Here is a 26,590-nt window from a genome sequence, read left to right as displayed (position 1 = left end):
TAATGAAAAAGAGAAAGGCAAGCAAAAATTGAAAAAAGAGCAGTTAAAAGTTATAATTCCACTTACACATGTTTTAAATACAAAACAAATTATGTGTCTTATTTGCATAAAAAATCAGGGAAAAAGAATGCAGTTAGATCTTTAATATACTAAGTTGCTTTGGTAAGTGAAAGAGGGAAAAAAATCAAAGTAATGTCTCTAGAATTCTATCACAGTGAAGACAAACCATGTTGTTTATATTAGCAAGGAGAAAAGTGGGAGGACATGTAAGAAGCTAACACTGATTCCTTCTATGGGATGGAACTGGAAGGGAACTCTGCCTTCATACATCTTTCAGTTATACTATTTTACTTTAAACACGTAAGACTTTTGCATTTGAAAAAATTACATTTATATTTTTTTGTTGTTTAAAAATACATACCTTGACCTTGCCACACTTTAGAAGGTATTACTAATATTTTGTCACAGGATGCAGAAGGCTGGATCCACCGCCAAACTAGAAAATCTGCACCACCTATTCTTCGTGTTTCCGTGCGAACTCTAGACTCATTAGCAGCAAGGAAGTCAACAGCTCTATCCCAGACTTTCTTCATTTTTCTCCTATCATTTGAAGGAAAATGACAACTTTACTATCATCTTGGCTTGTCATCTTTTTCAAATATTAGTCATTGAAGGTAGTGGTTACTCTTAATGCGGGCTGTTCTTATCACTGCATATAGAGGAGTTTTTTCCAAAAAGATTTAGATGACTGAACCTCACCTCAGATTGACTATATTTGGAACAATGCACTGGTATTCCCCCTGCCCTGGCCGCCTCCCGCACAAAAGCTCCACTGGTGATTCTGATGTGTTGCTAGGGTAAGAATATTGCTTTAGAATGTGACATCATCTTTTATTTTCAAGAAGTTATTGCTTAATTCTTTTATTTAAAAAGCTTCATTAACAACAAAAGGAAGTATTTTAAAACATTATTAATAAAACATCTCTGGCTGTTCTCTGTCTCTGTTTCCTTATCAAGACAGAATTAAAGGAAATAAGGTAGAGACTGACAACAAAGAATCAAAAGTGTATATTTTGAAATCCAGTTGTCTATTATGCCACTCAAAATCAGGAAGATAATAGATGAAAATTTAGAAAAGAGTTTAAAGTACAAAAATAAAGCCTGTACAATAAAACAGGTCTAGTTGAGAAGGGTCACAACTCTCAGTGTAATTTTCATGACTGCAGAAGATACCAACATTGAACACACCTGTCGTGAGGCTGTATTAAGGAATTTCGCACATGGGGAATAGGCATGTAAGGCTGTAAATCTTTATTTTCCTGGCAAGCTTCATTATGACTTCGTAAAACATCTGAAAGTAAATCAAACAAATTTACAAATGAAGCAATCACTGGACATCATGTAGTTTATCACATAATGACTATTCTAGAAGTAGTTTAGATTTTTACAAATACTATACCTATAATCTTTACCACCATATCATACATCTGCCTTGTTTCTTCTTCCTCTTTTGTCCAGCGATATTTCATGTAACGCAGAACAACGCAAACCATCACTACACCTGCAATATTTATATATTGTTTTTAAAACTGTGGTCAATGGCATTCAATAATATTCACTGCAACTTGAAGTTATTTTGTCAGTTGTTAAATGTGGTATTAACAAAATAAAGCAAAAAAAAGCCATTTTGACAGTTTCTACAGTGACTATTTTAACTGCCATAATGGGATAATGGAATAAGCCTTCAAGACAGTGGTCTGAATTAGCTACATGATCAAATTACATAGAAAAATTTAATATTAAACATTTCCCAGAGTGTCACTTAATATCTCCAGAAAAACCATTTCTTCATTACGTTGACAACTGAACATTTAAATTCTATTATTTTTTTGAAAACAAAGTAACATAACTATGTTTCACTAACTTTTTTCTTTCAGCATTAAGCTACGAGAAAAGTGAGTCTTATGAGACTGTAAACAAACTACCTCTAACTTTAAGTAACCTGAATTATTTTTACAGGAATTGGGCAGAAAAAAGAAAAAAATATGAGTATCTCCTAAATTCCTGTTATGAATCAAAACAGTCACATAAAATCTAGGAATCTGAATGAAAATTTTAATTCATTTAATGGTATTTTTTAAATTAAAAATAATTTTAATTAAGTTAATTTCTAATATAGTATTTTAAAAATAAGCTTAATTTTTGTATCTTCCTGTTCTACTTCCTAAAGTAGATTTCTATCTATGCACTAAATTTGCTTTTTCTGTGACATTCACATGACAAAGTTTGATTCCCACCTCTCCTCACAGCACTGTTTTCTAAGCGCTTAGATTGATACGGACATTATAGAAACCCTCAATATTCTTATACCTTACTGAAGACTTCTGGATGCGATTTATAATGACAACTATCACAGAAGTATATTCTCAATCCTGGCATTTGGTGAAATACGACACAAAAATTCTAGATTACACTGTATCTGCTGTCTCATCCTCACAACTTACCTAAGCATAACAACAATAACCTGTGGGTGACAGTAATAAAAGCACGTCGAAAACGACACCAGAAGGACATCTGTGGTCTTGTGGATTGCAAAAAGTGTACATCAACTATATCTGTCAATTCTTCCTCAGGGCCATAACCAACACACCTATTTAAAAATAATTAAGGGAGAGTTTAGAGTCAAAATCACTTCTTAGACTACAAAATGGACAAAGTGGAAACCAAATCCTTTACCTTATTCCAACATCTTTTCCATTTTCCAAAATCCACTGCAATGAGATGTTAAATGTATCTTCATATTCAGGACCTAAATCCTAATAAGAAAAATAGAGAAAATAACTAACTATTCTTTATAATTCATATCCACTTGTTATGTGTAAGTTGTCCTATAAATAACATACTTTATATAACACTTTAAACTATATAACATAATAAAAATATATTATTCATTACAGAAAAATGAAAGAAGAAAAAAGTCACCATTTCCCCACCACCCTAAGATAACCACTGAACATTTTGCTATGTTTTCTTTTCATTTTTTTATTTACAGATTTAAAAAAATAGTAATTTTCTTTTCAAGTATCATTGTGATTAAGAGTAAATTAGTCCCCCCCCCTTTTTAATGGAACACTATCTGCAGATGAACAAATGACAATTATTCAGACTTGGATGTTTAACAGCTGTTTTCTCAACAAGTGAATGAAGTTAAGCCCATCAACTCCAGAAAAACAACTGATTGTGTTATCAATGACAAAATTCAAGTTTTCAAGTGAAAAGTAGAATTTCAAAAAATGCTTATCCATTACTATGAGCCTAACAACTTCACAATACTTGAAAACCTTTGCAATAAGACTATGCTGTGATATTAACAAATGTGACTTTTGAGCATGGCATAATAAAATGTGTCAACATTTGGAAGATCTGCATAACCAGTGAACCAATATTTTCCAAAATAACAATCATCAGCTATAAAATCTTGCATGGGTAAAAGATCTATTCTAAGTGCAAAACAGACCAAAGGGCTTTAGTATGAAAAGTATGAGTACGAAAAGTTCGCTGACATAGCTTTAAATTCTACATTGCCGCTAATCTTTAAGAAACTACTACTTGTAGAGTTTTGGTATTGAAGAATATCTACAATTATCGGAATAGAGAATTAAAATACTTTTCCCCGTTTTGACTACGTATCTGTGTGAGGCTAGATTTTCTTGAGGTACTTCAACCAAAACAGCATCACGATGGATTAAATGAAGAAGCAGATATGAGAAGCTGGTTATTTTTAATTAAGATAGACATTAAAGAGATTTGCAAAAATATAAAACAATGCCACTTCTCACTAAATGTTTTTATTTTGGAAAATATAGTTATTTTTATAAAAATACAGTATTTATGTTAACGTAATAAATTCATTATTCTTATTTTAAATGAATAAGTAAATTTTTTTTTTTTTTTTTGCGGTACGCGGGTCTCTCACTGTTGTGGCCTCTCCCGTTGCGGAGCACAGGCTCCGGACGCGCAGGCCCAGCGGCCATGGCTCACGGGCCCAGCCGCTCCGCTGCATGTGGGATCTTCCCGGACCGGGGCACGAACCCGTGTCCCCTGCATCGGCAGGCGGACTCTCAACCACTGCGCCACCAGAGAAGCCCCGAATAAGTAAATTTTTAAATGTTGTCTTAACTTTAACATGGCAAATGTATATCTAAATATAAATAAATACATATCTAGCCCACAAACAGATGTCATTTAGAATCATCAGTAATTTTAGGAGTGCAAAAAGTTTAAGAATTGCTGAGCATAAATGGATTATGAATTTTTTAAATCAAAATATTAAAAAAAAAAGTGGTATTATATTACACATAGTTTTTCTACTTGCTTTATTCACAGAATGAGGTGGCATGAATGTCAATGTCAGTACACATGGAACCATCTCAATTTTTTCCAGCAATATTCCATTGTGTGGTTATTTTACACTAATCACCCCCTTATTAATGAACATGAAGTGTTTCCAATTTCAGTATACCAAATAATACTGTAAATAAACATCCTTGAAAATTGCTTCATTCAAAATATTTATAGAGGGCTCACTATGTGCCAGGTACTATTCTAGGACCTAGAGATGTAGCACTAGACAAAAAGCTGAAATTCCCTGTGCTCATGGAGCTTGCATTCTATTCAAAAATTATGTCTTTATGTACTTTTGGAAGTGCAAAAAATGAATTTCTAAAAGTAGAAATAAGAAATCACTTTTTAAAATCCCTTAAAAATGTTTATAAGGAATAGCTATTGAATTTTAACAACATATTCTTCAACAGCTTTGGAAATTACAAGGTTCTCATTTGATCAGTTTCCTTCCTAATATGAAACTGGCAGTTATTTTAATATATCAAATTTGAAAGTATAGTAAAGAATTTTATGAAGCAGAACTAATACTGCTAGGCATCATTACTTATGTGTAACTACTACCAGGATTTTCAGATGCTGAAGATAACTACAGGCTATCTGTTATTTTTTTAAGTGTGATAATTTTGGCAATATTTATAAATATCAAAAAATTGTAGCCAATGTAAGTATTTAATTATTGAGAAATGGTTTATATGTGAGATCACTTCAGTGGGATATTATGAATTTAGAAATGATCATGATGACAGCTAAATAGCTATATGCTTTAAAAAGTAAAATAAAACATTCAACTTATTTATAACTATAAAAGATATATACTCATTTGAGTAAGAACTAGAAAATAACGAAGAAAAAGTGAATTTTGTTTAATATTGCCCTAAGATGTTATGCGATTATACAAAACAATTTCAGGCAATTACTGTTTTAATTGTTATAAAATTAGAAATCACTTTGTATATAACTAAAAATCAAACAGAATGCACATTCACATACTCTAAAATTAGAGCAGATTCAAGCTTTGATAAAGGAACACCAACAGAACATACTTCTGGTTACACTGCATGGATCAGGATTAGATAAAGCACAAGTTATACAGGATTTTGAAAATCCATAAAGCGATATTAATATGGGTTATTAATATGGGAGCTGAAGACCTTGTGTTGATTCCTCTTTGTAATGTATTGGTTTTTAAAAATGATTTTGTACTCATTTAGTTTCTTTCAAAGACTTCATCCTTCAAAGACAAAGACATGATAGCACCCTTGAAAGACGTGGATATTTTTTAAAAAATCAATGAAATACATACATTGTATTTAATCTGTATTTACATATATGCTCTTCAGTTTGTATTAATACAGTATGCAGACTATTATGACATGTTTGCATTATTACACAGAACTTAGAAGGCCAGACTATAAACATATGTCAAAGAATGTAAAAACAAAGAAATTTCCAAGTTTACTAGTTATATAATTTAAATGTAAAGATTTTAGGAGGCTAAAAACTTTATAAACAAAATTACTACCTTCATTAATTATCCTTAAAAATGTACATAATGGTTCAAATTAACAAGGACACCTACTCTAATAAGTTATGTGGAGAACAAAGAGCTTAACACTTCTGGTTATAAAATACTAAGGACAGAAAAAGGCATCCGTTGTTATTTTTCCCATTTTCTGTTTTCCTTTCCTATGTTAATACCCCTGGATATCCAATGACTACCTGGAATACAATAGAACCATGGAATGTTCCTTTATGAATACAGATTTTCAAAAAACAAATGATAATTTATTTAAAACTTCATTAAAGATTAAAAGGGTGTTGAGTTCTTAAATAAGTTATTACTTCCACAAGTATTCTACATAGTACTTAGAGTTCTACAGTATCATAAAATGGAATTTTTATAGACATAGAAGTTGAATTTTTTTCTGGCTTATGCTAATTAATAGCTCATGCTAACACTGTAGCATAGACAGCATCTACCTGATTATAAGAGTCTGAAGTGTTTTACTGTTCACTTTTTGGAGCTACCTGGAAAGCTGTAAGGCAGGGGTAGGCCAACTTTTTTGTAAAGGGCCAGAGAGTAAATATTTTAAGCTTTGCAGCAGTATACACTTCTGGTCTCTGTCACTTTTTTTTTTAAGCAACCTTTAAAAATGTTGTAAAAACACAGCTAGCAGGCCATACCAAAAAATGGCTCACAGGCTGCAGTTTGCCAGCCCTCGAGGTAAGGCATTCCTGTATCATAAAACGCCCATTTTCTAATAACTGATGACAAAACTCAGGAGGAAACTAAGTTTTTAATTTTAAAATCAGGCCTACTATTAACATAATTGCTTATTACTAGTTACTTATAGGCAATAGTTCTGCTAACACACTGCTGATTGCTTCATAGAAATCTTTCTAAATTCAAAGCATGTTTTCCCAAATCTTTAACAAATCTATTTTAATATACTATATGTGTACACATACACACACACCCATGATTCCCAATTACAAATTTACTTATTTTCAAAATAACTAGCCAAAAATGTGTATTTAAAAACCTGTATCAGATGCTTCGAACTTGGATTACAAAGTACAAAAATAATACTGTTTCATGTAAAAGATTCCGTTCATTAAATAAAGTAACAAAACATTTGTAAGGAGGGAAAATGATACTGGTATAGGGAGAAGTCAAGCAAAGATTAAAAATCTATTGGATATAGTTCACAAATGGATAATTTACATGGTAATAATAGCTACGTGGCTTTCTAGTTAGTGAATATTCTGCTTAATTGTGAGATGATATATGCCATACATTAGATGTTACCTTTAAGTAAAATACGACACACAGAAATCAATAGTGAGTATGATTTAATTCTTGATGATTCAGTGGAAACTTGATCTTTCACCTCCAAGAATAACGGAAAGAACATGGTCCTTAGAATCAAAGAGGCCTGGAATCAGATCATGACTCCACTACTGAATAGCTATGTGTATAACCTTAAGCGGAAATAAGAGAAAATAAGTCATTTATGCAGATGAATATACTTTGATCAATTCTTCAGATTCTAAACCCTATTCAGGGTCAGTCCCTTGACCACTTAATAGATGAGGGTAGGGGCTATAAACCCAGGCCTTCCATCTAAGAGGTAGAACAATACAGTGAAAACAGCAAATACTTTGATTCTATTCACAGTTCCATCACTTACTAGCTGGAAGACCTAGTTATTAAACCTCTCTGAGCTTTAGTTTCTTAATAAAGTGGGTCTGATACCACCTACCTTTCCAGATCATTGTGAAATCAAAGGTAACATACAGAAAGTACTAAGATAAATTATACTTGAAATATTATAATTATTATGAAATGTATCCCTCACTCCATTTCTTAGAATACTTATTTTTCCACAAAGACACAATTTTATTAACAGTGATTAGCCTTCCAAGCTAGTTCATAAAAAATCTATCCAGCCCATAATTTGGCACATTTGCAGCTATCTTCTTTCCTATTATATTCTTCACAAACCTTAAACATATTGGGTTAAAAATTAAACAGGTTTTGAAAGTGACCTAGGAAATGAACCACCATCCATTACATCATTCTATTGTTAAGTTATCATACAAAGCTCCCACCATTTAACTTAAAAGCAATCTATGTCTTTTCATGAAAATATAGTGCCATGTATTTCCTAAATGTTCCACCAGAGGGACCTCTTAACTTTACAAATCAAAACAAACAAGCTTTCAATCTCAAAAATGATGAATAAAAAGTTCAAGAAAAACACTGGAGAAGTAAGAAAAAGTGTTTAAGTTATTTAAATTAATTGTCACATTTATTTAAATTTCCTTTGAAGGAGAAAGTGGGAGCAATAAAATAAAAATAGAATGTAAAGAATCAAATTGAAGAAAAATTTTAAACATTTTTACTGAGGCTTATTCACTCATTTTACTCCATCAAACATTTACTAATACTGTGCTTAAAATGCACTAGAAGTTGGGGAAAAAATTAGCTTATACCGTAGGAGTGCTACATATTCCCTGGCTCATTTACTCCTGAATGCAAAAGCTTAATTGTGTTGCAGGTGAAACCATAGTACAAATACATAAAAGGTACAATAGATCCCTCTCCACAAGCAGAAAGCCTACAATATATATATGGTCATCATTATTTGATACCAGCTTCGTAGTGGGGTTCTTCCATACTTATTCTAGAACTTGGGTAAAATAAAATATCAATTTTGGATAGACTGTGCTAAAATTATCATTAAAAATTAGAAAGTAATTTGGCAACATATATCAAAAGCATTAACAAAAGTTCTTTGAACAAGTAATTTCATTTCCAGGACTATTTCCTAAGGAAATGATCACAAAATCAAGTACTATAATGCAGAAATTAAGGTACTTTCATAAAACCACAAACCAGTACAATACAATCATGTAAAGAAATATTATCTAGTGATAAAAAGAAATAATTTTTAAAAACCTGAACAATGACATGGGAAAACACTAACAACTTAAAGGAAAAAATATGTAAATATTTACAATATGACATTTATAATATTTATAGTGATACTAATTTTGGGGAAAAAATATAAGACTAGAGAAACATGGACCAAAATGAGTGGCTAACCTTAGGTGGTGAATTTGAAATGCAATTTTCCTTTTATTTTCTGTATGAGTTAAATCATAAGCACGGGTTAATGTTATACTGAAAAAATAAGCATTATTAAAAACAGCACCTAAAAGCTTTTATCTAAACCTTAAAACTTTATTTTTTTGGAAAAACCCCTGTTTAATGCTTTTTTCCTTTTAGTAGCAGTCCAAACTGCATCTTTGGTGGTAACAAGCCATACCAGATTTCACAGCATTTGAAAAGCTAAAAATGGGACTCCAAAAAGAAAAGGTTCACACACACACACACACACACACACACACACACACACACACACACCCCTAAATGTATAAGAAGGATATTACCTATATAAAGTAACTTCACTTAACTAATTAAGAAATTAATCCAAAATCTCTTGTAAAAATATACATTAGAAATTCTACTGAATTAAAAAAAAAAGGGCAAAACCCAATCTGAAACATTAAATAGTCCCAGAAAAAAGATATTAAAATCTTTTAAGACCAGAATTCTTTAGCATCACTTTTTTTTTTTAAACTCAATACAGGCAGTTCCCAACTAACTCATGCATGGGTGTATCCATTAACTCCTTTGCTGCCAGTCTTCAATCAAACTAATGTCTTGTACCCTACTGCTGCCTGGCTTAGACTCCAACTTGTCCCAACCCTGGTTCTGTGTCCTTCTTTTTACCTTATCCAATCAAATGGCTGGGGACGGGAAAGAGAGGCAGTTAATCATCCTTCCACACCAACCCGACTCTTCTTCAGCTCCAGCTTAACTACTGATCAAGCCCTATCCTGTTCCCAAGCCTTATTCCATCCAACCCTTTAGTCCTTCCTTCAAATACAATTCAGTAGATTTTAAGAGTCTTGAGGTTTGTCTGAAATGTAAATTAATCCTGCTCCAGGAATTTATGACCAATGATAACAGATATCTGTGCCATTACCTCTCTGAGAGATTCAACTGGGAAAAAAAAGAAGAGAAAGCAGGAGGGAATCACTGGTTGGGATCAGTTTTTCCCACTGCCAGAAGTAAAAACATGTTCAAATCATAACGAATGGCTTGCTGGCTTTGGATTCCCACATGCTATGCCCTTTTCCTGGAATATTTGATTCTATGTTCCCTTTAGCCTACTCAATCCAATCCCTTCTTTGCCCCCACCCCCATAATATATCTAGCAATTTTTCCATTCCTTAAGACAAAGTCCCATAATCGTAAGTCCTTCTTATTTAGACCTTTTTGGATCCTAATCCTTTAGGTATCCAATCTATTAACTATTACGCTATCCACGAATTTGCCTGTCATCAATGTTCTCATCTAGGTCAAAACTGAAAATGAAGAAAAGAACAAGGTTGAGAGACAAATCCTGCAGCATGTTATTAGAAAACTCTCTTCAGAGTGACACGGGTTTAATTAGTTAGGAAACACACAAAAAAAGAAGTAAAATTTATTGGAAGTTATTATAATCATCAGGCACTGACCTAGGTACTTTGTATTCTCACAAGTCTCCCAACAACTCTGACAGGCATTATTAAGAACAGTCCCACTTTCACAGTGAGATACAGGTACAGAAACGTAAAGGGACTTTACCAAGACACACAGTTTCTATGTGCCAGTGCTAGAATTGGAATCAACATCAAATCTCCATCATATTATACTGTCTCAACATCTTTTAAGTATCTACATATAAGTTATGAATTAAGTTAAGAACTGAGTCCATATTTCTCTTTTTTGACGAGCATATCATGGCAGATTGTCACTAAAACCTCGCTGAAAGTCTTAGAACTATACTACATTCTAAACTTTAAAAAAAAAAAAAAGAGGGGGTGGCGTCAGGAAGATGACAGAATAGGAAGCTCCAGACCCTCCTTCCCCCACAGAGACACAAATTCAATAATACCCCTTTGTAAGAAATCTAGAAACCGGTTAAGAGCCTCCTACACCCCAAGCATGTGCAAAACTAGCTGCATGAAGGTAGGAAAATTCGTAACACTCACTCCACCGGAGCTCCTTCCCCTGGCATACCATAATGTGATCTGGAGAAAATTCCCAACTCCTGGATTATCCTTGAGGAGGGAAAGAGAAGACTGGAACATATGCCCAATGTTCAGACTTTTCAGGGGCCGCCAGAGGGACTGGCTTCTGTCTTGCTTGAATCTTAGCACTAATAGGTAAGGGCACCAGGTTGGGGGTTGCCAAGAACAAAGGCAATGAACTAATACATACTCACTTGCCACTGCCCCTCCCTGCAGCTCAGTGCAGAAAAGTGGCAGAAAACCCCTAACTCCTGGTTTCTCCCCAAGGAGGGAAAGAGGTGGAACATGTGTCCAATGTTTCAGTTTCTCAGGGAGCTGCCCAAGGGACTGGTTTCTGTATCACTTGTTTCAGAGCACTGAGATCTGACATAGTCTAGATGCCTGGGGGTTGCTGAAAATAAAAGAGCTGGACAGTTTCCTGCGGTTCCAGAGAACCCGCAGTATAGCAAACAGACACCAGAGGGAGCAAGAGATTACAAGCTCCTATAAAAAAGAGACCTGCAAAATCTCTCTAGTTGGGAATAACACCCACAGGTCCAGAAAAGATGCATCCACAAAAAAGGTTTGAGGGGACCCCAGAATCTCTATCTGAGCTCAGTGGTAAAGGTCTTCCCCTGCATGAAGGCAGTTTGTAAAGGCTAGCAGATGTGGCTGTGTTTTCAAATGGTAGATCCCAACACAAGGTAACAAGGCACACAAAGGAAACAAGGAAAACATGGCCCAACTAAGAGAACAAAATAAATCTCCAGGAACTGACCCTAAAGAAACTGAGCTATATGAATTACCTGATAAAAATCTAAAAATAACTGTCATAAAGATGTTCAACAAGCTCAGGAAAACAATGCATAAATAAAATGAGAATATCAATAAAGAGAAAACACTAAAAAGAACCAAACAGGAATTTTGAAGCTGAAGAATACAATACCTGAATTGAAAAATTCAAAAGATGGGTTCAAAAGCAGTCTTAAATCAAGCAGAACAAAGAATCAAGGAACTCAAAGATAAGTCATTTGAAATTATCCAGAGGAACAAAAAGAAAAGAGAATGAAGAAGAATGAAGAAAGGCTTAAGGGACTTACTGAACATTATCAGTTAGATCAATACATGCATTATGGAAGTCCCAGAAGGAGAGGAGTGAAAGGAGCAGAAAGCTTATTTGAAGAAATAATGACCCAAAACTCCCAAATCTGGGGAAAGAAATGGACGTTCAGATTCAAGAAGTCCAACAGCTTCTTATGGGATACAGCAAGGGCAGTTCTAAGAGGGAATTTCATAGTGGTAAATGCCTACATTAAAAAAGAAGAGACTCTCAAATAAACCACCCATCTTTACACCTCAAAGAACTAGAAAAAGAAGAATTAAACCCAAAGTTAACAGAAGGAAATGATAAGGATTAGGGCAGAAATAAAATTTTAAAAAATCAACAAAACAAAGAGGTGGTTTTTTAGAAAAAATCAGCAAAATTGACAAACCCTTAGTTAATAAAAAGAGAGAGAAGCCTCAAACATAATCAGAAATGAAAGAGGAGGTATTAAAATTGATGTCAGAGAAATACAAAGGATCGTAACAGACTACCATGGACAATTACTCATCAACAAACTGGATAACCTAGAAAAAAAAGGATAAATTCCTAGAAACATATAACCTATCAAGACTAAATAATGAAGAAATAGAAAATCTGAACAGACCTATAACTAGTACAGAAACTGAATCAGTAATCAAAAACCTCCCAACAAAGAAAAGTCTAGGATTCAGTGGTTTCACTGGAGGATGCTACTAAACATTTAAAATAGAATTAACACTTATGCTTCTCAAATTCTTCCAAAAAATTTTAAGAGGCGGGAACACTTCCACACCATTTTATGAGGCCAGCATTACTCTGACACGAAAGCTGAACGAAAACACTACAAGAAAGGAAATACAGACCAATATCCCTGATGAATACAGATGCAAATCCTCAACAAAATATTAGCAAACTGAGTTCAACAGTTTTAACAACACATTAAAAGGATCAGACACCATGACCAAGTGGGATTTATTCCAAGAATGCAAGGATGGTCCAACATACAAAAGCCAATCAATGTGATACACACCACATTAAAAGAACAAAAAATTAAAACTCACATGATCATTTCAATAAATACAGAAAAAGCATTTGACAAAATTCAACACCTTAAATTATTAAAAACACTTGACAGATCAGGAACAGAAGCAAATTACCTCAAAATAATAAAAGCCACATATGAAAAGCCAATGTCTAGTATATACTTAACTGTGAAAAACTCCAAGTTTTTCCTTGGAGACTAGGAATAAGGCAAAGATGTCCATTGTTACCATTTCTATTCAATATAGTACTAGAAATCCTAGGTACAGCAATTAGGTGAGAAAAGAAAATGCATACAAATTGGAAAGGAGGAAGTAAAATTATCTGTTTGCAGAAACACGATCTTATACATAGAAGACTCTACAGACTCCACAAAAAAAAACCATTACAATTTAAGCAATTCAGCAAAGTTGCAGGATAAAAAAATTAATATAAAAAAGAAGTTGCATTTCTATACACAAAAATGAAAAATCAGAAAAGAAAATTAAGAAAATGTCATTTATAATAGCATCAAAAGAACAAAATACTTAGGAATAAACATTACCAAGAATGTGACAGACTTATACACTGAAAACTACAAGCACTGCTTAAAGAAATTCAAGACACAAATAAATGAAAAGGCATCCTGTGTTCATGATTGGAAGACTTAATACTGTTAAAATGTCCATACTACCCAAAGCAATCTACAGATTCAATGCAATTCCCATCAAAATCTCAGTAGCACTTTTTTGAGAAAAAGAAAGATCAATTCTAAAATTCATATGGAACCACAAAGGATCCTGAATAGCCAAAACAATTTTAAGCAAGAAGAACAAAGCTAGAGGCCCCATACTTCCTGACTTCAAAACATACCACAAAGGTACAGTAATCAAAACAGTACGGTACTGATGTAAAGAGAGACACATAGAACAATAGAAGAAAAGAGAGAAGGTCTCATATATGGTCGACTGATCTTCAACAAGTGTGCTAAGAATACACAACGGGAAAAGGGTAGTTTCTTCAACAAATGGTGTTGAGAAAACTGGATTTCCACATGCAAATGAATGAAACTGAAGCTTTATCTTACACTACACAAAAATCAACTCAAAATGGATTGAAGACTTAAACAGGACATGAAACTATAAAACTCTTAGAAGATGGGGCTTCCCTGGTGGTGCAGTGGTTGAGAATCTGCCTGCTAATGCAGGGGACACGGGTTCGAGCCCTGGTCTGGGAGGATCCCACATGCCGTGGAGCAACTAGGCCCATGAGCCACAACTACTGAGCCTGCGCGTCTGGAGCCTGTGCTCCGCAACAAGAGAGGCCGCGATAGTGAGAGGCCCACGCTTGCCACAACTAGAGAAAGCCCTCGCACAGAAATGAAGACCCAACACAGCAAAATAAATTAATTAACAAAAAATAAGGAATGATATTAAAAAAACAACTCTTAGAAGAAAATACAGGGGAAAAGCTTCATGATATTGGTCTTAGCAATAATTTTTTTTTTTTTTTTTTTTTGCGTTACGCGGGTCTCTCTCTGTCGTGGCCTCTCCTGTTGCAGAGCACAGGCTCCGAACACGCAGGCTCAGCGGCCATGGCTCACGGGCCCAGCCGCTCCGCGGCATATGGGATCTTCCCAGACCAGTGCACGAACCTGTGTCCCCTGCATCGGCAGGCAGACTCTCAACCAACTGCACCACCAGGGAAGCCCTTAGCAATGATTTTTTAAATATGACCTGGCAATGATTTTCTGGATATGACACCAAAAGCACAGGCAACATAAGCAAAAAGAGACAAGTGAGACTACATCAAACTAAAAAGCTTCTGCATAGCAAAGGAAACAATCAACAGAGTAAAAAGAGGATATGTGAAATGGGAGAAAATATTTGCAAACCAAATATCTGATAAGGGTTAACATCCAAAAGTAAATAAGGAACTCCTACAAGTCAATAACAAAAAATCAGATAACCTGATTTAAAAAATGGGTAAGAGACCTGAATAAACATTTCTCCAAAGAAAACATAAAAATGTCCAATATGTATATGAAAAGATGCTTGACATCACTAATCATCAAAGAAATGCAAATCAAAACCACTGTGAGATATCACCTTACACCTGTTAGCATGGCCATTATTAAAAAACAAACCAGAACCAAAAGAAAACAAAATAAGAGTTTTCAAGGATATGGAGAAAAGGGAACCCTTGTAAATGTTGGTGGGAATGTAAAATGGTGCGGCCATTATGGAGACCAGTATGGAAGTTCATCAAATTACTAAAACTAGAACTATTATATGTTCCAGCAATCTCACTTCTGGGTATTTATCAAAAGAATTGAAAACAGGATCTAAGAGATATTTGCACTCCTATGTTCACTGCAGTATTATTCACAATAGCCAAGAAGTGGAAAGACCTAAATATTCACCAGCCTATCAATGGATAAATAAAATGTGGGGTATATACAGTGGAATATTATTCAGCCTTAAAAAAGGAAATCCTGTCATATAGTACAACATGGGTGAAACTTGAGGGCACTGTGCTAAGAGATATTAACCAGTCACAGAAGGACAAATACTGCATGATTCCATTTTTACGAGGTATCTACTGTAGTCAAACTCACAGAAGCAGAAAGTGACATGGTGGTGGTCAGGGGCTGGGAGGAGGAGGAAAGGGGGAGTTGCTGTGCAATGGGTACAGAGATTCAGTAATGCAAGATGAAAAAGTCTGAGAGATCTGCTGCACAATGATGCATATATAGTTAATAATACTGTACACTTTAGGGCAGATATCATGTTACGTGTTTTTTTACCACAAAAACGGGGGAAATGAAGTTTGTATGACATGACTTGTTCACGATGAATGGATGCCAACTTCTAGGGATCAGCATTTCCATCTGCAAGTACTCACATCTTTATGGAATTATCTTTATGGAACTGGATTAACATCAAGCTCCCCAGTAGGGTTTTCAAAATCCACTATCCCCTTTTTGGAAATCAGAGTGACACCTGTCCATCTTAACCTTCTAGTACCTATCCTTTTATCTAGGATTTCCTAGATTACTTACAGTGGTATAGAAAATACATCTGCAAATTCTCTTAGAACCCTGAAATAAAATTATCCCGGGGCAGAAGAATTGAAATAAATGACAATGGTTAGATGCTCACTTGCTTTCTTATATGCTACTTACTTATCTCAATTTCTCTCTCACCAATGGTGTCTGCACCCTTTCCAAACTAATGTGCATTCTCTCACAGAGAATGTTCTAAAACAAACTAAAACAAAAAATGTTGAGTAATTTTGCTTTCTCTATCTGCTCACATTACACCAAACAGCAGGCCCAAGTTTGTAACAGTACAATTAAAGTAATCAAATGCATGGTACTGTAGATATAAGTTGTGAACTTTAAGAATAGAGCTATTAAAATTCTAATTTCACTGCTTACTTTCAAATATGCAGCTGCCTCTTGGACAGAAAGTGTTCTCTGACTAGAACTGCCACATTCATGATCTCCTGGAAAGATTAGCATATTATTAATTTTGAATCAGTACTATGTTAAACAGAAGAAAACAAATATGATTAATCAAACTAGTTTTACAAATTACACAATTATAGATTATATTATTATAATCAGTAAAGAAAGAAGATAAACACTCATTTATATTTTCTAGAAATAAATTTCAATAGGCAATATAAACAAATATTTTTATATCAACCACAACCTTTAAATGTATTTCAGTCTAGATAGAAACATACATTCCTCTTACATTCCCAATGAAATTGTTAGCCAGGGGTAGGAACCATGTCATGCTGATGCCTATCCATAGATCTTGGCACAAAGAAAGCCCTCTATAGATGTATTATTTTTCAAGGGGGAAAATTCATTGTGCTAACTCATACATCTATTAACTAAAGCTAATAATTCAAGAGTTCAAGTTTGAATTAAAATGTGCATTTTCGGAGTATTACTAAGCCTATCTTTAGCAAGGAGTATGCATAACTTAAAAAATTATTATAACACAAATCAATAGGGAAATTAGAAGCTTCTACCTATAATCTGGTTTCTACAAATACGTGTACTACATACAAAAGTTTGGAAAACTACATTTTCCTTTTCTTGTAACTATTTATAAAAAAATCCAAAGCCTTTTTTTTTTCTTTTTCAGGCTATCTGTGGTTATTAGAGATCAATTATCCTTACAATGAACTTCAATTTTAAGTTTCTCCTACTTGTTTCTTTCAAGTACTTTTTAAAAAAAAATTTAACATAAAAGTACAATAATTAAAGTAAAATCCTTGGCAAATTTTTCTATCATAAAAGCAACCATGCTCCTATTTATCATTTTGTTCAAGTAGCCAGATTTTAATGGTCATGGTTGTAAAACAGGTAGAAATACCTATTAGATGAACATGTAAGTCTTCAAACTTTATAATCCATCCTCAGAGATTCCAATTCCACAGATCTGCAGCAGAGGTTGGCAAACCCACAGACCAAATCTGGCCTACCACCGGTTTTTATAAATGAAGTTTTATTGCAACACAGCCACGCTCATTCATGTATTATCTATGGCTGCTTTCAGGCTCTAACAGCAGAAATGAGTAGTTGTGACAGAGACAGTCTATCCCACAAAGCCTAAAAAATCTACTCTCTGGCTCCTTCACAGAAAAAAGTTTGCAGACCCCTGCTGTAGAGGAAGGAATCTATATCTTTAAAAGCACCCCAGACTATGCCAATCTAACACACTTCATAAAACACTGCTATAGAGACAGCTCTAGAAGCTTGTAGCAGCAACATGAGGAATTCCATGTAGATTATATACTTCATTTCTGGGTGCTACAGCATACCAAATAAATGTCATCAGTTTGCAGCATATGTATGTAACAGTCTGTCAGTCAATGCAAAGAAGACTTTTAGTGATATACACACAATTATTAGCCAAAAAAAAACTGACCAGAATTAAGGACCCCGAAAAAAAACAAAGATTGGTGAGAGGATGGGGAACTGTAAGGATTCTCAATGCTTCCATTCGACCAGAGAAGTTCCACATTCACCTACTAGGTTTCTACCAATGATCTAGTTTCTACAAAAAGATCTGCTACAAACAAAAGTTTGGAATACTACATTTTTCTTTTCTTGTAACTGTTTATATGAAGAGAATCCAAAGTCTCTTCTTTCAGATTATATGTGAAATAACTGAAAAAAGTTAAAAGGTAATAAACAGATAAGGTGCTACTACAGCTTTTATAAATGCTAAACTTCATGCCAATTCACCTATATTATTCTAATTGCAGGTATGTTGCATACCTGAGAACCCTCAAAGTCTTACTAAGACCAGAATATGAGGAAAATGCGATGTTTCAGGAGAAAAAAATTCTGTAATATATTTACTTTATCCAAGGAAATGACACCTATACAATCACCAAAGGAAAATCTGCACTTTTATATTTAATTGAGGATTTTAGTTAATCCACTGCTTACCCAATTTAACTAATATATAAGCTTTCAGAATTTTATTATCAATGCAATAAAAAAATGTGATGACTTTTACCATAGAGTATATTTCATTGTATACATATGGCAGGCAGGAAAAAGGCCTTGAATAAACATATCTATACAGATAAAAACCCACTCCATATAAGGACTAAAAACTTCTAAAGAGAAAACACCCCACAATGTAATATAACAACACTGAACTTGGGAAAAACCATTTCTACTGATACTGCATGCTATATATGCAAATTAATTTTCAAAACAGTTTTAGAGACTATGAATGTTAAAACAATTACCTGCAAGCTGTGCCAATCGATCATGAAGCTTGTATAAAGTGTTCATCATATGATTTTTCTCACTTTCCTAAATTTAAAAGAAATTATTATAAAATATCCGATTCCGGGGAGAAAAATGCACCAATTAATAATTTTTATTCAAAAAGAAAAACAGTGAATGAACTTAAAAACCATAGAAGCTACATAATCTGAAAGACAAATTCATATTTAACCAACGGCTACCATATTTTAAAGAAACCTTAATCTAAGAATCTAAACTATCATTCTAAATATTTTACCTTCTTGAGGATGATTGGGAAACTGGCACTAAGGTTAGTGCTAGAAAATGTCTTATATACAACAAACTCCCCCAGCCACCAAAACAATGCTCCCAATCCCCCTCTATACAATGCACGCTCATGTGTATTCTTATGAGACTGTTTTCTTCATGTTTTGTTTTAACCTGCCTCAACCACATAATAAGGGAATGAGTAGTGACACTTCAATTAAATTAACCCTCAACCCCTCCTAGGTCCCAAAGTGGCCCTGTATAAATTTATGAACCATTAAAGTGAAACAAACATTTAATGAGCATCTACTACGAGTTAAGAACTGTTCTCAACAAAGCAAGAAACCCAGGGAACAAGATGGTTCCTGTTCTCAAGGGCAAAAAACAGACTAAACGTTATATTATAGTTGCAAACAAGGTACAATGTAAATACAGAAGATGGAGGGGAGGGAAGATCCATTTATGGAAGAGGGAATATCTGAATCGGGCTTCACAGAAAGAATAGAATTGACCAGCATTCCAGGCAGAAGGAACAGCATGGACCTGAAGGAATAAAACCTTTGGTTGTATTTCTTACATAACCAGAGCCTACTTTGACTCAGCAAACTACTAGAAAAGCGGTTTGGAATCAATGGCTAGAGAGCTCTAGATACCAAGACAAAGCGTTTGACTTCATTCTGAACATTTAGGACAAGAAAAGTAAAACAGAACTGTGCATCAGGAATATTATTCTGACCATATGAAAGGAAACCAGAGCGCAGACTACTGCAATGTCTAAGCACCCTGACAAGTAGTCTAAAGCAATGAGACCTCAATTTAAGAGCAATCACAATTAAGAGAAACTGATACAAGCAACGGGGGAGGGTAGGTTAGGAGAGGGGGTAAGAATAGCTTATCACACTATTTGAAATAAACTCATGATTTATGAGGGGGCTACGTCTTTATTATTTCCTTTCTCCTTAAGTTTCTAACAAAATAGGATTACTGTATGAATATGACCAGGAACAAATTCAGACAGGATAGTAAAAAAGCTGGGAAAGTAAAATTCATATGCCCAATGATACGTAATCTCATCCATTTGTTTTCACGCTATATGTTCAAGGACAGAAGAGACAAGTCTGCACACTATGGATGGCACACTATGGATCAATGCAGCTTTAATGAGTGGTACTAGGAAGAGAAAAACTCATCAAAGGCTCCATAATCCTACCACCAGAGTCCCTGGCTTTATGTGAGATCGTTGCTAGAGATAAGTGACATTCCTTCAGCTGACTACTTGCCTTCCAACCCATTTGCTTTTTACCCCCTCAATTCTATCTCAACCTGATTCAGAATCAAGCCAGTCCTTATCACATAAGCTTAAAAATCCAAAATGCAAAAATTAGACATCAAAAAGTAACTGTAGCTGAAATTCAAGATTCTGAAAGCTATGCATCTGTGATAGATTAAACCACAAAATCGTTTTTTAATAAATATGTTCAACATAACAAGATGAGGAGTTCCAATGATACTGTAGGTTGTGGACTTGACATATAAAACCAAGGTAAATCTGATTAAGCTTCAGGACTAAAGTGGTTGAGAGTTTTGAAGTTTGTTTCCTTCCTTAACTGGAAAAGAGACCGATTCCCTTTTCGTTTTGCATGTCCTGATCATGCCTATCCCCACACCCCTTTCAAAACCAAAACTAAATCCAAAAATTTGACACTGTCCTCTGTGATTACATCTTTAATGAACATCAGAGGCCTGGGAATAAACTTCATCTATTGATTCACGTATATTAACCCTGGACTAGGACTTCCCTGGTGGTGCAGTGGTTAAGAATCTCCCTGCCAATGCAGAGGACATGGGTTCGATCTCTGGTCCGGGAAGATCTGACATGACATGGAGCAACTAAGCCCGTGCACCACAATTACTGAGCCTATGCTCTAGAGCCCATGAGCCACAACTACTGAGCCCACACGCCACAACTACTGAGCCCACGCGCTCTAGGGATTGTGTGCTGCTATTGAGCCACATGCTGCAACTACTGAAGCCCATGCAACTAGAACCCATGCTCCACAACGAGAAGCCGCCACACAGCAACAAAGAGTAGCCCCTGCTCACCACAACTAGAGAAAGCCTGTGTGCAGCAACGAAGACCCAATGCAGCCAAAAAACAAATATATAAATACGTTAAAAACAACAACAACAAAAAACACTGGACTAGACAAGTAGAAGAAATAACAAAACCTAATCATATGTAACTGGATCTCATACTGGATAACATACATGCTATTCCATTCGCATACAATGCATTTAAACGCCCAAAAAGCTCAGCTATAATTTTTTCAAGAATTATTTTTCCAACAGCAACTCATTCAAAATGACCATCTATATATTACAAGGGTGTCAAGTGCCATCCAAATGATCAACTAAATTACGACCTAAATAGTTTTTATGGAACATTTTATTAAGGGGAACAAATCAATTTTGAGAAATAGAAAGGTTCAATAATCTTTAGCACCAATATGCTAAACTAGAAGTAAATCCGAAAAGCATGTAAATCAAATGTTAAAGTTACTTTCTTACAGAAACTTATATTGGCTTATAGTTTCATTACAAACTTCTTCCATTCTGTCTGCTTTTCAGATTGCCTCCTAATATTCAGCTTGAAATGTGTCTACTGATCACCCTGAAAACAAGTTAAAGATCTACAAATAAATCCATATTTAAAGTAAGCTTTCAAGTAACCTTCCATTAAACAAAAATAATTTTTTAATTTGAAATAGCTACCTTCTAATTGCGTGTTTTGATAAGCTCCAGATTTTCTTTTACTAACACAAATCATTCTCTGAAGCAAAGTTCTCATGCTTGGGGGAAAAACCAAACTGTAGGGTGACTCTACCAAATTTTCTCACATATTATCACCTTTAAATATTTCCCTGTTGTATCTCAGCCAATTTTCTCAAGGATATTTTCAATTTTTGTATCAAGTCCCTGATTAAATGATATTAATGGATTTTAAACACTTAGCATAGTGCCTGGCACAGAATAAACACTTAATGTAAGTTAATTGCCATTATCTTCATTACAATTATTATTATTATTTAGAGATTAGGAACTTCAGGTTCCCCCAAGGGGAAAATTATACAGAAGAAAATAAAGTCTTGTCTTTTCAATGTTCAGTGAGTATATTGTGCAAATTTAAATTATGATGCCAGCAGCAATGTTATACTAAATATGATAAAGTCAACTTTTTTAAAAAAACAATATCACAACAATAGAATACTACAGAAAATAATCATTACTAACAATCTAAAGTAACATTCTATGGATCTGATTACACATTATTACATATCATTTAGTACAACAAATAATGTTTTCTGTACAGGTCTGTATTACTGTCAGTTCCTATAATAAAAAAAAATTAACAACTAATTGTGTATTATAATATAAACTCAAATATCATAATCTTTGGAGTGCCTATAATGATGAATGGTAAGTGAAAAATATTTTCATGTGAGTAAAACTTAGGTTAAAATTAACATTATAAATCCTTTAAAAATAAAAGGAATCATAAATAAGTTGCATAAGACTCTAAATCCTTTGCCTTCCTGACAGTTGAAAAGGCATGCCAATGAGCAAAAAATCGAAAGAGAACAAAAGGAGGGCAAAAAAGACAAAAACTGCTAGGGTACCCAACAATTAAGAAAAGAGGCATACTTTTAAGGGTAAGACCAGATCCCCAGAAGACATGCCACTGCCATTTTACTTGGCAGTGGCTTTTACCTCAAAGTGATAAACAGGTCAGCTCTTAGGTGGAAATCGGTGTCAGATTTAATTATACTGTGGTCAAGGAATACTCAAAAATAAGAAAATTTATTCCCTTTAAAATTACTACTTTTTAGGTGATAGTCATCCTACTACCTTTATCATATAAAACGTAAGACAAAGTATCAGTATTAAGATTTTTTACTTACTTTTATGTTTCCAAATGTTTCATCAAAGGGGTTTTTTACTATCAAGGAAAGAAAAAGAGAGAACTATTAGCATCATTTAAGAATGAGAATTAGAATCCCCCTAAACAAGCCCTCGGAAATGCCAACGTGTACTATGCTAAAACTGAATGTAAACATGCAAACAATATATAAACAAACTGATGATAATAAAGGTTGGGGAACTAATTTTTCAGACTTACTATATTTACCATTCTATGATTTTGTGGTTTGCTCTATAATACTTAGAGTGACTTGGTTCAAGTCCTAGCTCCACTACTTTCTAGCAACGTGGCCTTGAACTACCATCTATTTAGCCACTCTAAGTTGTAGTTTCCTCTTCTGTAATGGAAGGATGTAATGATGATACCTACCTTATACAGTTGTGAGGATTAAATGAGATAAACCATATAAAATGCTTGGCATAGTGTCAAACACTTAATATATGTTACCTATTATCGTTACTATTAATGACTATCATTTCTTCACCTTAACTTGGTTTCTCTTCAAAATATAGACTAAAGGCAGTTACTACTTGAGGAAATCTACAAGATGCTTTAAAACTGAATAATTCATTTAGAATTCTTACTTCCAATGATTAAAAAACAAAACTTCCTAGTCCTTGCTAACATCTGGAAAAGTGGCATGAAACAAATATACACATCAAAGTGGCTAAGAATAAAGTATCAGTATTAAACAACTTCTTACTTCTAATAAATATTATAAAGAAAGGATTTACCACTTTCCATCCAACCTCCATACATCCACCCTCCCCCAAAAGATACAAACAAGTTCATGGCTGATTATGTAGCATCTCTCTGGTTATTATTTAGAATCTCCTCCTTTTCCTCTATTTTAAAATTGCATGCAAAAATATTCAAAGCTTTCAGATACCTGGATCTCTATAAGCCAGGTCACAACTAGGACTAACTGAGCCTACAAAGTAGTTCACACTGACCAGGTTTCCTTTCTGAGGTGCTTTTCTATTTTTATTTGAGAAAACAGGAAGTCCCATAGGAACCAGGAACTGCCTGATTCTAAGAAAGTTCATGTGTGAGACCAGTTTAAGTTAAAAGGTACAATAAAAAACAAGGCAAAAATGTATTCTTCTATCATCTAAAGGGATTTGGTAATGCATTTTCAGACATCATTTTTCTATAAAGCAATAGGGTTTTCATGCTGAGAAAGAAAAAATTTTGAAAAACAGATCAGAAGTACTCAGTAGGGGACTAGGAAGAGGAATATAGCTTAAAGATTAAATAAAATGTTAAGAATCAGAACATGCTTAGACTAAAAAGATACTTTTTAATAACACTAATTTTAATTAATGTAAAATTTGAACAATTTAAAATAAAGCCATATTTAGTTCAATATACTACCAAAAATGCTTTTGTCAATCTACTTAAAATAAATTGGTCAAACAATACTAAACAATGAGTATTTCATTTGCCCTCTATAAGAGTAATTCTAAAAAATATTAAAGCATGCAATTCTAAAAACAGGTTTTAATATCTATGAAGAAAGGCCATGAGAGGACCATTTTTTGACTGCTTACAAATTTGTTTCTATTAAAATTATTAAATGGAAAACTAGCTCTTCAAGTATCTCTATGAAAGTATTACTGTAGATTGTGGATGCTCTGCCACTAGACTGCTCTACTATGAGTTTCTCATGACAAGGGATCACGTGTATTCAGGTTTGTATGCTTGGAGCCAAGCACAGTACTGAACATACAGTCAGTGTTTGAAAAGTACTATTTGAGCTGTCTAGGCTAAATCTGTCCTTCTTTATTCTACTCTATGTGTTAACACTGAAGCAAAAGTGTTAAACTCTGCAGGAAGCTGGAGAAGGGTACGTTCTGAGCAACTGGAAAGGGAGAGGAATAGGATAACAAAGGGAAAGCCAAAGAGCAGAATAGTAATTCTGTTGAAAAACGTTGCTCTGCCATTTGTATCTTTCTAAGTTTCTGTCTCTTGTCTAATAGGCTTAGATACCCGAGAGCATAACATATCTGAAAGCCAACAATATACATACCTACTGATAAAAAAATGTTCCCCAACTTCCTGTGACAACTGTCACCTATTAAATTAACAGATGGACCTATTAAATTAACAAAAGTAAATGTAGTCTTGAGGTTAAGTTTAAAAAGGAAACTCCATCTAAAAACAGCAATTTTAGCAAACAAAAGCATTTTTTATGCATCTAACTTTTATTCCCCTAAATCATTTCAGTATTTCTAAAACTACATCAGTACTTTTTATCTCATCCACATTACCTACAATTTCTAATGGATACAACAAATATTGTTACCCCTAGTGAAAACATTCCTCCCTCCCCCTGCTAACTAGGCAATTGTAGAGAAGAAACCATATTCCAAAAACATCTACAGCAAATGCCACCTGATTTTTTAGCCTCTAAAAAATGGAAACTGAGAGTAAATTATAGTTCTTATCTCTTATCCTAAAGCAATGATAATGCCAAGTTGGTATTTCAAACTTATTGTCCTTCTATAACCCCTACACCCCGAATAGCTTCTCATTACTGCTTTTTCTCAAATTCTCCTGGTGTGGCCATTTCTCCTTCATTTTTCTTGTTCAGATTATTTCAAACCTCAAATATACCAAACTTTTTTTTATAAATGTCCTTAAATTTTGACTTCTCTTCTTCGGACTATCCTAATAATTGTAAAAATCAAAGTCCTAAAAATATTTCTTTAATTATACTACTAGACCCCTCAAAATCGTCCAATGATTTCTCATCACATTTTGCTTCAAGCAACTAATTCTAATCTTGTGATCGTTTCCCACTTACTTTCAAGACACATTGTTTCCTCTCCTTCTCTAAGCCTCTTTCTCTCACATAAATTGCAAAAAAAAGTTGCTAGTTTTACTGATCCTTTCTATCAAGTGTAAACTCTTTTCCATTCTCTTAGGCTGAGATCAAATTGTCAACCATTATGAATTCCCAGATAAAAAGGGAAAAAATGAAGTATATTATAAATGTAGGTACATTGTTTTTTTAGACATAATGCTATTGCACGCTTAATGGACAGTATAGCGTAAGCATAACTTTTACAGGCACTGGGAAACCAAAAAACTCTTGTGACTCCCTTTATTGCAATATTCGTTTTATTACAGTGTCAGGAACCAAACCTGTAATATCTCCGAGGTATGCCTGTATTCGCAAAGTATGTTTAATGTTGACCAAATGAACTGATGTCCTCCTCAGGAAGGCCCCATTTTGGTCACTCAGTGGCAATAAAGGGAAGAAAAGTCTGTGATGACCACAGTTCTTTTACAACTCAGAAAGAAAGATAAAGTTTATTCATTTAATAAGTATTTATTGAATAGTTTGTGCTAGGCACTGGAAATGTGGCTGTGAATAAAATAAATAATATCTCTGCCCTCAAGGAGCTTATATTTTAGAGGCGTTAGA

The 26,590-nt window shown here is 34.1% G+C and overlaps 1 protein-coding gene across 10 annotated transcripts in view; it reads right to left on the bottom strand.

Annotated features, from left to right (window-relative positions):
- LEMD3 (LEM domain containing 3) overlaps positions 1 to 26,590 on the bottom strand; it is an 84,524-nt gene that overhangs the window by 29,515 nt on the left and 28,419 nt on the right. For all 10 annotated transcript variants that reach the window (XR_003432878.1, XR_003432877.1, XR_003432879.1 and 7 more), the window contains exons 2-9: positions 23,141 to 23,178; positions 18,914 to 18,980; positions 16,572 to 16,639; positions 2,737 to 2,816; positions 2,505 to 2,650; positions 1,460 to 1,561; positions 1,249 to 1,351; positions 422 to 600 (exon numbers count right to left, since the gene is read on the bottom strand). Coding sequence is in view for 6 of the 10 variants with exons in the window: in XM_027106924.1 (XP_026962725.1) it covers positions 422 to 600; positions 1,249 to 1,351; positions 1,460 to 1,561; positions 2,505 to 2,650; positions 2,737 to 2,816; positions 16,572 to 16,639; positions 18,914 to 18,980; positions 23,141 to 23,178 (783 nt within the window). In the remaining 4 variants the exon portion in view is untranslated. The remainder of the gene's footprint in view (positions 1 to 421; positions 601 to 1,248; positions 1,352 to 1,459; positions 1,562 to 2,504; positions 2,651 to 2,736; positions 2,817 to 16,571; positions 16,640 to 18,913; positions 18,981 to 23,140; positions 23,179 to 26,590) is intronic.

This window comes from Aethalodelphis obliquidens, unplaced genomic scaffold (assembly GCF_003676395.1).
Source record: "Aethalodelphis obliquidens isolate GAN/ISIS:26980383/991018 unplaced genomic scaffold, ASM367639v1 scaffold8, whole genome shotgun sequence".
NCBI lineage: Eukaryota > Metazoa > Chordata > Mammalia > Artiodactyla > Delphinidae > Aethalodelphis > Aethalodelphis obliquidens.
The sequence above is the reverse complement of the archived record's forward strand: the minus strand, read 5'-3'. Positions and strand labels throughout refer to the sequence as shown.